The sequence below is a fragment of the Pinus tabuliformis genome, chromosome 4_2, assembly GCF_031772625.1.
Source record: "Pinus tabuliformis cultivar Carrire ecotype Pingquan chromosome 4_2, CPIR1, whole genome shotgun sequence".
Classification (NCBI taxonomy): domain Eukaryota; kingdom Viridiplantae; phylum Streptophyta; class Pinopsida; order Pinales; family Pinaceae; genus Pinus; species Pinus tabuliformis.
Genome location: NC_142304.1, coordinates 981,715,522 through 981,727,909, shown reverse-complemented (window position 1 = coordinate 981,727,909; position 12,388 = coordinate 981,715,522). Strand labels below are relative to the sequence as shown.

The following is a 12,388-nucleotide window of genomic DNA, read 5'->3' as shown; positions in this document are numbered from 1 at the left end:
ATGATTTATAGACACCCACAATAATTTATTATCTGATGTCTTCACTCTTCCTTGTCTATTGGTTTCACTACACATACTTGTAAAATGGTTTCAAAATAAAGTAACTTTAATGTTTGTCTTTCTACAATGCTTTCAAAATATATTTATGACAAAGATACGACAATAGAATCACGATTTTATATAAAATGTCATTACATTTACATTTACATATTCATATCCTCCACCTTTCACACCTGCACTCTTAATCTTTTGCCATCGTGCCAACTCCATACTGCCACTTTGATCTTAATTCCGCGGTCTTTAAAACTTTGCCAACAATGGCTTTTCGTGTACTCGAAGCCCCCCAGATTGCCGACCAGCATCTCTACTTCTACTTCTTTAAGATTCCTCAGCTTCATTAATCCTTCCGGCATATTTTCCAATGGCTTGCACCCCCTCATTCTCAAACACTTCAATTTCGGCATTGCATCCTCCTGGAACGAGGGAATGCTTTTCAAATAATGAAAAGAGTCTATGACCAGCTCTTCCAGTTTGGGAAATGCCCCTGCTTCCCCAAACTCATTTGGAAATTCAATGAAGTCTGGATTGGAATTCCAATGCAAGTGTAGCTTTTTCAGATTGGGAATATTTTCTAACCCTCTAAAATCTGCACTGGAGCTTTTCATCAGCCACTGTAATGATAGCTCCATGAGATTGTGAAGCTGAAAAATCCACTTAGGAACCACGCAATGGTCAAGATGAACTATTTCAAGGCGTTGCATGGCCTCCATGTCCGTTGGAAGATGAAGGGTTGTAGGATAACATCGAACATGTAGGGTCCGCATCTTTGTCATGCCCCGAAAAGTCCCCTCGTCCTCCACTCTAACATCATCATCATCACTATTTGATAAAAAATCTACTGATAGGTGTAATAAAACATCTGCTGATAAAAAATTTACTGATAGGTGTTGGAGACGGGTCAATCCTTTGAGATCCCTCAATTGCAAGTCACTGGCACTGGCACTGGGTGAATTTCCAAGAGTGAAAGTGACACCATTCAATGTCTGTAGATAGATGAGCTTAGATATACCCACAGGGCAATATTTAAATCTCCGTCCTAAATTCAAATGTAGCATATATTTGTGCTTCTCTATCCCTTCATGCAGCCTTTCAACATTGGTCCCACTAACATCCAGAAACTGGAGCTGCCGGAGACCACACAGGGACTTGGGTAGTTCCTCAATCTCCGTCCCTGACAAATTCAGATACTTTAAAAGCTTTAAATTCCCGATAGAATTGGGCAATGATGTGATGGAAGTTCTACTTAAATCTAACACACACAGATATCTCATATTGTCAAAAAAGCTAGGGGAGATTGATGTAAGAGGGCGATTATGAGATAGCAATAGACTTCGGAGCCGTGGACATTGGATGCCCTTTTCTATTGTAGATATCTCATTTTTCATCAATGAAATTCTACGCAATCTTCGGCACTCTTCCGCTGGCATGCTTTCCAATTGTCCTCCGGGTTTTATCAAACATTTAGTTTGCTCGTCAACAGCTAAATCATGCAGCAAGTCGTGCATTTTGCAACTGTTTACTCGTCCATTCCAACCAACCTCTGAAACTTCGATCAGGCATCGATCAATAAGTTCTTCCATGTAGGAGCAGCCTACATCATATGCTTCTTGTAATTGCGCAGAAACAAATCCCTGAGCAATCCATGCATGCACTAAACAATCAGACTCTATTTCAGTATTCTTAGCGAAAACAGAGCAGTAAAGAAAACAAGGCTTTAGATGATGAGGCAAAGCCTCGTAGCTGAACTTCAATGACGGCATAACGCGGTTGCTCATGCCATGTGTCATATTTAGATGAAGAAGGGTATCTTCCCATTTATTAGGAAGATCACTGGCCAGAGTTGCCATATGAGCTCCTATTGTTTTTATGGCAAGGGGCAGTCGGCCGCATTTGTTTACAATTTCGCGGGCTATCCTCTCCACTGCCTTGGGACACTGGTGTGGATCATCTTGGAAAGCATGGACGCAGAATAAGCGCCAACTGTCTTCTTCTGATAAACTATTTTTGTGGAGAATTTGATCTCCAGCCCTCATGTGCTTTGCAACTCTTTCATCCCTGGTTGTCACCACAACCTTATCTTGGGTTCTGGATGGCAAGTCAATTTTCTCCCAAACATCTCTGTCCCACACGTCATCAACTGCAAATAGACAGCGTTTTCCTTCTAAATTTTTATGAATCTTCTCTATAAGCTCCCCCCTGTTTAGGTTCTTCGAATCAAAATTTGGTTCGAAGTCCCTGAGCACCTGGCGGAGCAACTCCACAACATCGAATTTTTGAGATATTGCCAACCAGACCTTATGGTCGAAGCGTTGACTTATCTCTTCATTTTTGAAAACGTGTTGGAGCAGGAGAGTTTTGCCCTGCCCTCCCATGCCCACAACGGCAATAACTGGAGGGTTGTCTTCCTTCAATATCCATGCCCACGATCTGTGTTTCTGGAAGACGAGCATATGATCTTTGCGGCCTTTCCATAAAACTATCTGCACGCCTTACCTGACCATGAGCATTCACATCTAAAACAGCAGCAAGCAATTTGAGCTTTTCTGCATTATCTTGATCTGCTTGAGTCGTTCCTTTAATTCCCTAATTTTGCGGCCCATCTTTAGCCGTAATTTCAGTTTGGGAAAGATGTTATGAGCTGCCCCGCATTCCTCCAGTAGGTACTCAGCATCGGCAACAAAATCCTCAAGACTCTCAAGCCAATTGGCCACTAAACTGGAGTTCCTTCTCTCTCCAGCGTCTGCTAAGAGACATTCAAAGTAACGAAGCTGCTCACAAAAAGATTCAAAATCCTTTTTGAAATTAACAATCAGCGATACATGTTGGGAGACTTTGTCTGCGACCAGAGGAATAAATTTGCCTATAAGCGCGCTAACAACAGCTGCTTCTGCCATGCTTCCTTTGACCCTCGTAGAATAATTATTGCAGGATATTAGTGTGCTCTCTGATATTGTAGCAACTGCAAGTAAGAATAAGAATGAAGAGATTATTAGTTGGTACAACTAGCTAGAAAACGAGGCCAATCATTCCATCGCAGCAAGAATAAGATTTGGAAGGATATTCCATGTTACGCCACGGTAGCAAAAGAAGTAAGTAGAGTGAGAATGAAAGGCTATTATCACATTAGAAGAAGAGGCAAATCATTTCAAAAGCTTATTCCAGCTCCACCAATGTAGAAAATGAGGTTAATCTTTCCATCACAGCAATATTAAGAATGAAAAGTTTTACAACGTTATCTGAAACCCGCCAATTTAAATACTCGAAATACTTTTTTAGATTTTGTCTTGAATTTAGAGGCTCTTTGTGTTATTTACTGGCCAAATCGATGAACGATGACATGGCTCTTCCTCAGAATTCAAATCCTAAGAGGGTCGAGGAAGCGTTTGCACCTGGGTTCTATTGACTGCGATTTATCAAAACTCTGGTGACTGTTTACAAATAGAGAAAGGGATTGAATATTAATCTATTGAAACCAGAAAGTTATGGAGCCTATGGAGATTGTGATTTTACCTTCTGAATTTAAAAATTCTCTTCTAAACCCCTGGACTTTGGTGGATTTTCAATTAAAGATGTTTGTAAATTTAGATAGCCAATACTTTTCAGATGTTGCTGAGTAGAATAGCTATCGCAGCTAAATATAGGTGCAAAATTAACCGTCATGAGAATGTGTGATAATTGTGTTGTATTTACTGTGCAAAGTTGTCCATCATACATCATAATTCTGAACAATATCGCCATTTGTGTGCTGTTTTTTTCGCCACGAAGCGCGGAAGGATTCCCATAAAAATTTACGGAATTGAAATTTAAGGTTAAATATAAAATTGTGTCCTACCTCAAAGTTCCATGTGTTCCACTCCATTATTATTGTTGTTGTTTTGGGATGTCAAACAGTTATTGTTATTGCGGAATTGAAATTTAATGTTAAATATAAAATTATGTCTTACCTCAAAGTTCCATGTGTTCCACTACATCATTATTATTAAAGTTCTATGTGTTTCACTACATCATTATTATTGTATTTTTGGGATGTCAAACAGTTATTATTACTGGGGCATTGAAATTTAATGTTAAATATAAAATTGTGTCCAACGTCAAAGTTCCATGTGTTCCACTCCATTATTATTATTGTTATTATTGTTGTTTTTGGGATGTCAAACAGCTATTGTTATTGCAGTTTCTTTTAGGTGCTTAAGTGGTGGTGATGGAATGTCTACGAACATTTATGTATTAATTACTCTTCTTATTACCTACTAATATTTATTGCAGCGGGTTTTTTTTTTGGAATGTAGATTTTATTTACTGTAATGAGTTTTTTATTTTTTTTTGGAATCATAATTTTGAATAGAGTTTACAAGTGTAAGTCTGAGGAATTGTTTGGAAAGTTATGGAAATTCTGGTCATATTTAAAGAAAATCTGGCAAGGATTTTTCTAAATCCAAGTTATAGTTGTTAAACTTCAAAATTTTAGGTGTTCTAGACGTTTTTGATGTTGCTGAATCTTTTTCCACCATCAAAAACACGATTCAACAGTGCCTCTACAAGATTTTTTGAAATTTTTTTGCTCGGATCAGGTCACTTTTGGTTATAGTACACGACTCCGTGCTATAAATATGTCTTAAATGATTGAAATATATAGTAAAAAACTTAATTTAAATTATAAAAATTTAAGAAATTTGATTTTCAACTATCCAGTATCTAAATGCTTCAGAAATTTTTGAAAATACTACATCCATATATTCGATTAAAAGCTCAGTTTGTTCAAACAAATTAAAAATTTAGAAAAAATGTAAACATTTAATAATTAAATAATACAGTTTTTTTTTCCAATATTGTGAAGTATTTATAAAGAAGTTGACTCCATAATTGTCAGGACCCTTTTCCATGTTTGAACTCTGTCCGGATTTTGGTTAGATCCATAAATTTTCATCCAAAGCCAAGGCCTTAAATTTCGAAACTCTACGTCATACTTTTCTTTAGGGCTTAGAATTTGAAAAAGTTATGGATAGAAAAAATAAAAATAAAATGTGTAAGGTGTTTTTGGCCCAATCTATTTAAAAAATAAAATAAGATAAATTTATAAAAAGTTTATAAGTTTATTTTAGTGTTTTGTTTTATAATTATAGTTTTAAATTTAATTAATATTTATTAAAATTACATATTTCAGGTTTAGAATTTATATAATTATTAATAATTTAAAGTTAAATTTATTTATATATTAAAAAACATAGTTTACAGAAGAAACAGAAAATAAATGGTTAATATTAGGTATCTCCAAAATAATTTGGTAGCGACCAAATTCTTCAATAAATGGGTTAAAATAAATCATTTCTTCAATAAACGGGTTAAAATAAATCCTTTCAAGGAAGATGAAGGATTATTCAATCAAAGGAAAAATTTTAAAAATAGAATAACACTTATTTTAATAGAGAACTTGCAACTTTTCTACTAACCTACCTCATCAATGTCCTAATCTGATCAATCTCCTAATTAAAGTTAGAATTAGATCAATTTCTCAATAGACAATTATCATGAATAATACTTTACTATCATATATCGTTTATCATTAATTTTAACATTGAAATTTTACAATTTATTTTTAAAACATTTTATAATTACATGGTTAGTTCAATAACCATGTTTTTTCCTATCTTCTATATGTAAGGCCAAATATATTTGATTGGTCATTGAGGGACTCTTGAGACAAAATTGATCATGTCATTTATGGGAATTAAACTTAGACAGAGAGAATAATAACAATTTTTCCCAACCAGCAAATATAAACAATAAATTTTTCTTAAGAGGTCACAGATTAAAAAATAGAGCAGAGTAGGAAAGAGCATGTATGCCTTCTTAGACTTTAGTAATCAAATCGTAGAGATTGGTCCCTTATCCCATAAATAAAAATAGGTAGGTATCATACACCAATTTGATGTCTAACTTTGCCATAATCTTCAAAATGGATGATCATTAAAATGAAAAATAACATCTTCAAAATATTGTAACCTTACATATATGACCATGCTAAAAACTTAAGTAAATTATGCTCAATAAATATTAAGCACCATGTACTAAGCCAAATGTTTGACTCACTTCCCTTACATCTTGTTTGTTGGATGTGAATAAAGTGATATTCAATGGATATGATAGAAAGACAGTAAGCCAATTATTGGCTTAGTGCATGGTGCTTAATATTTAACATGAATGCCTTTACATCTCTAAGATGAAAAATAGAAAATTCACCACACAACTCCTAAATAATGAATTTTAATACGTTTTATTGACAACCACCCACAATTGAAAATTCACCATTGACAACAACAAAAGAGCATTAATTTATTCTATCTCAATGCATAAAAGTACATATTGCACACTATCTCTATGTGATTAGAGTTCATGTTATCGAGCAGAGAAAGTAAAGACCTCTACAGTCGATAGAGAAGTATTGCGATCTTACTGAAACCAAGTAATTAAAATTGTCATTTGGGTATCCCTGATACACAATGCAAACATAAAATTCTTCAGTTGGATAATCTTGCAGAGAATACAATGAAATAAAACTCCATGTGGGCATTGCAAGAATAGATGCTTCAATGAACAATAACTGAGTAAACAATATTTTGTTTCAATACTCATATCAATCAATTCCTTTGAGACCGCAACATTTGATAATTTTGAGGTGCGTACGACATCTCATTTCTTTGTTTGTATATGACAACTTGGTTAGTCAACTCAGATGAAACACCCTTCTTACGAGCATACAACGCCCCTAAAGTTGTGAAATTTTGATTCCTTTGAGCATACCCTTTTTGGATAACAATATGAAATCAAAGTTTGAGAGTGCAGACAACAAAGCACGGTAGGCTATAGTTACTGAGATTTGGTATTAAGTTCCAACAAAGACCCTTAAAATCACAAGTCATCTTGCAATGTTGCAATGACACAACCACTCTATCAACACCAAAACAAATAGTGAAGGAACATAATCTTACCATTTTGCTCCATTGAATCTATTATTGAAGAATAAATCTACCATATACATGGTCACTTCTATCTGTTCTTTCCTAAAAGAAAATGAATGCAGTAAAAATAACTAAGACCTAGATGATAATCATATCCAAAGAAACAAATCCAATTTCTCAAATTGTTGCATAAAGATATACATCCTTACAATGTTCTTCCTATACTACTAGAGTCCCGGATAGACAACCCAATATTTCCATAATGGGTTAAAGCTATATCCTACTTTTTATACTACTACAGTCCTGGATAGACAACCCAATATTTGCAAAATGGGTTAGAGCTATATTATTCTTTTCTTTAAATTGGTTCATCATCATTATCGCAGAAGAAAAGTGAAATGTGAGAAGCCCAAAGCTAAATCAAAATTTTGAACACCTTGGAACCTGAAATTGGCCATCTAAGGCTCACACATCAATCATGCTCACGACGGTTGCATATATCACCTTGCACCCTTTCTTTTGTATTACTATAATCTTCCAACACATACCTCATCAATTCTCACATGTGTACTTAGTTTTGCATAAACATAAGGACACATGAAAATAATCACATAGATTCCTCCCCCCCCCCTCCTCCCAAAAAAAAACATTCAAAATTTACCATTTGTTCTTCCTTTCAAAATGCCCACAAACTCTCGTCGTGGTTTTTGTCGAACATCATGAATATCTCCCGCAATTGCGTGATTTAGCCTTTGTCTAGACTGGAGGACATCCCATTTCTCTTGCTCATTTTCTTCAATCCCTCTACACTTGCAGTTGTGAATCTGATTGAGTATTTTATGAACTTCATAAAGTATTGTCAAGCGCTTGCAAAAATTTGTATCATGGGTCTAAAGGTCCCATCATGATAAGGATTTCGCCACAATCGGCACTTCAACTTTTTCCCTTGTGTTTATGTTTTTGGCTTCTTGAGCTTTCAACATTCCTTACACCTATCGGTGCAATTGCTAGTTTATCCATTCAAATATGATAGATTTTAATATAGTTGAATATTAGCTAGCATAGATGCTATAACTTTATCATACCAAACATTATAAAATAATAATATTAAATGCATGAGTCAAAAGTAAATGTTAAGTTTCTATTATACAATGTTGTCCCTCAAATATATCAATTATTGATAATAAACAATCTACAAAGCTGAAAATTTTCCAACTCCCCATGCTCGCGGGTAATAATTATAATAAATGTAAATAATATATTATAAAACCTCGAAGTGACCCTCCTACCCGCGAGTAAGAATTATGTTAAATTTAAATAATATATTATAAAACCTCACAGTGACCCTTTAAAAAGGAGTGAACTCTAAAATAACTGAACATTTTTTGTATGGAACAATTTTTTTTAATTATAAATATTGGACTCTACACAGTTTTATTAATTCAGGTTTAATGGTATTGTACACCTGTACCATATGTACTAGGTGTATTTATGAGATTTTATTATTATTATTATTTAAAAAAAAATCCTAACAAACAAATTTTAAAACCCTTGAAATTAGTCATATCAATGTTTTCGACCAATTATAAAATTCGAATATAATTTTTATAAAAATATTTTTTTATTTTCAAAATATTTAGTTTAATATTTATTTTTCTCAAAACTTTACTTAAACTTTATAGAGTTTGTTTAAAAATTTCAACACTAAATAAATGTGAATTTTTTTATTGAACCAAAAACAATATAAAACTTCTTTGACAGGGATAAAAATACAATAAATCGACATTGTTGTCTATTTTTGTAACACAAGTGCTTCAAGAGATATTGAAAGCTTCCTAAAGACAACCTCTGGGTTGATTCTAGACCAGTGCCTAGGCATCTTAGGAGCTTTGGATATTATAAGTAGGGATTTCTGTTGCACTCCAATTAACACGTAGTTGGAAAAAGAGAATAAAGGGGGCTTGGTTCAATAACTTTTCATTATAGTAGACTCAAACACATACATGGATCTAAATGCACAGGGGGTAGATCTAGTTCATCTCAAAGATAAATCACTGATTCTGGTGGTCGACTCACAACAACACGAAACCTTGATATTAGCATTGTATTAACATGAAGAGGAGGAAAGAAAGGAGGGAATTCGATGCATAGGGTTGTAAACAAAACAGAATCCTAAGCAATAATGTTCCAATAGAAGTATGGAAGATTGAAAAGGTGGAATTACAAAAACAATCCAACGCTAATCATGGATACATTTATCACCAAATAACATTAAGTAAATTTGTGCGCATTACAAGCACATATGTAAATTTGTATCTAACACAGGTACTGTTACTACTTAGCAACAAATATACAAACATGAACAAGGGTGAAACCTGCAGATTCATTACCCTATTTCAAAGGGAGAGAAACATACATGAAGTAATAAACAAGGAGAAAACATACTACACATTTCTCTAATAGGAATCAACATAATAGTTTCATTAATCCTCGAGTCCAAATCACTAGTCCATTACATTTAGCAAGGTATCACTCAAGTCCCTCATGAATAGGCAAGTAGAACCAAAAGTGGAATCAAAGAATTTGGACCACCGCGGGTGCAGAATTCTGAAACGACTTCTAATTGTTTCTTCCCCCTATTTATAAGAAGAGGGGGAGCTTTGAAGTAACAGTTACAAAATATCTCAGCTAAGGGCCCACTATCTGATTTGACTAGTTGTCATGGCATGCGATAACTCTGCTGCCCACAATGATTCTAATCGGGATTTGATTCCTTCTTTAAAGTGCAAGACATAGAAAATAAACAAAAAATACAAAAATAATAAGAAAAGGGAAAATGGATGATGATGGATGAAGTATCCCTGTTCCATTTTTGAAATTTCCCCTCGTCAGTCCACATCTCTACCATGATGTGCATTTCCTGTTACTTGGTCAGTTCTTGTCGCTTTCGCCTTAACTGTTTGGCTTCACCACTCTCTAGAGTTGGTAGCAATCAATTGTGTTGGCTTGTTACAAAGTAGAAGTGGAGATTGACCTGATAGTCTTGCTTTATATGACTGAGTGGAGCTCCATGCTAAGGCATTAAGTCTTCCTGAGCCCCCATACTGATTTACTGCTGCTCCATGCCTTCATTTAATATTGCAGTCGCAGACCCATACACATTCAGAGTTCTATACCATACTACTAGGACTTTACTCCATCGAGAATTTTACTCTTAAAGGCATTACAGAACAATGAGTCCCGATCTCCTTTGACCCCCTTTGGTTTAGCCCCATTTTTCATTTCTTCTCATATGACCGGGGGGCTATGACCTGGGGATTAGCCCTAAGGCGCTAGAGCCTTTGGACTCGTGTCTGAGAACCCTTATCCTTTGTTAAATATTTTAGCTCCTTTTCTTTTATTTTCCTCTATAGACCACGCGCTTGGCCAAATATCATAGGTCGGAAAATTGACGATTTCCTATCCATGTCCTTGGTGCATCCTCATGAAACTTGCGATCACCGATCACCCTTGTGCTTAGCCCTTAGTTCCTTGGCTCTTAATGTGACTGTGGGCCATCCGCTTTGTCAGAGCCCCTTTATCGGCATATTGCAACCAAAGGTTTCACTAAGAGAGAAAATTCTCATCCTACAATTGTCGATCGTCGATGTGACATCATCCTCTGCCACGTGTCACCTTGTGAGTGGTGACACATGTCGCCCTTTTTTGCCCCCTTATGACCCCTCAAAACACTAAATTCACCTACCACGTGTCCATCATACCACCACATCATGCTAATGTCAGTTGCCCCATGTCCCTTATCGAAACTAACCATGTCTTGCCAAGTGTCATGTATTAGAACCAATCATGTGTAGCCACGTTTCATTTATCGAATCCAATGATGTTCCGCCATGTGGTCCCCTCGAGGAGAGAGAAACGGTTAGCCCTCTTTTGGTTTTGCACCTAATTTCCTTTGTTAAATTATTTTCGACCCTCTCAACGCTTTAACACTATCATCGTTCTTTTCCCACAACTTCTTCATACTAATCACTTCCAGAATCCCTAATTTCTGACTTTCAATATGTTTGTGCTGTTGTGATTGCCAATCGCCAATGTGCTTGCCCTAACTCATTCGATCATCGATTTGTGCTTAGTGTCACTTATGAACAATCACCGATGTACGATATCCAATATCGAAGCTCTGCTACATGAAGCATCGAATGCCATGTTGCCTAATGTTGCGATATGCGATTTGTGATGAGCCGGGACCTCCAATTTGCGACTTCTGATATGCCAGGATCTTACCCTTAGTCATTTTCTCTTTGTTTTCTGGCTTTCAAAGGGCAACTTCAATCTACTCTAACTTTTGATTCCAGAGTCTATTTGGCAAGTTCCATATACCATTGGAAATCTAATTCCAAGCACTATTCATTGGAGAGGGTCTGATTTAGCTTTGAGTGCTTTAGTGGTTTTGAATATGGATGCCAACCTATCTACTTACTCTTTTTCCCTCTTTTAGTAGCTGAAAACACATTTCGCAGAGGGTGCCAACATTGGCTCCACCTAGGGACAGTGCCTTGCTGGCAAGGTGCTAAGAACCTGTAGAGTAGTAGCCTTCACCATTGGGCATGGAGTAAGAACTTATAATGCACTTATAAAACCAAAAAATATCCATGGAACTTTACTTGCAGCGAGTCCTTTACTCTTCAAACTAAAATGCAGAAAAGTAAATTCTAGAAAATGGAAAATAAATGCTCATCTAATGAGCTTATTTATATAGAACTCTTATTTACTGGGCATCAATTCACCTAAGTTAGTTCATCCCTCTAATGGTACTAGGTCAGCATTTGGGTGTTGGACCTACTATCTCCATGTTGCTGAAATTTTAAAATCAAAATAAGCATGCACCATGAAAAGTATTCAAACAAAAACTTGATGCATACTCGAGAGTCAACCTCTGCTAATGACCTAAGAATGTGATCATGTAATCAATGACAGGGTCATAGAACTGACAAGAAAAATTTGTAGTTGCCTTATCTTCATGAAGAGTTTGTTTCCCCATAATCATCTTGGTTAGGGAAGCCACCAATACTGTTCGGCTCCTCAGCCTTAGATTTTTTCAAGAAAAACATGTTGTTGATATTTTTCTACCCATTTGTCAATGGGCCAACCATATTGGAAATCTACAATAGAATATTTTATTTCTAAACTATAAGAGTCATAGACTGAAGGGTCTCTTAAGGGTTCCTAGCAAGAATCTGTTTGCAAGAGGCAGTCACATACACTGCTTGGTCCTTCAACTTTTGGGCTCTGTTTGAAAAAAATTTTGCTGGAAGCCTTCTCCCCGCTTGCTGGTAAATAGATCCCTTTGACAATTTGCAATGATATCA

General features: G+C 35.6%; 1 protein-coding gene across 1 annotated transcript in view; it reads right to left on the bottom strand.

The window, feature by feature from the left end:
* Positions 1-224: 224 nt before the first annotated feature.
* LOC149172959 (putative disease resistance protein At1g61300) overlaps positions 225-12,388 on the bottom strand; it is a 61,070-nt gene continuing 48,906 nt past the window's right edge. Inside the window, exons 2-3 of the mRNA XM_089424470.1 lie at positions 2,638-3,019; positions 225-2,466 (exon numbers count right to left, since the gene is read on the bottom strand). Coding sequence (XP_089280596.1) covers positions 228-2,466; positions 2,638-2,954 — 2,556 coding nt within the window. The 5' untranslated portion in view covers positions 2,955-3,019 and the 3' untranslated portion in view covers positions 225-227. The remainder of the gene's footprint in view (positions 2,467-2,637; positions 3,020-12,388) is intronic.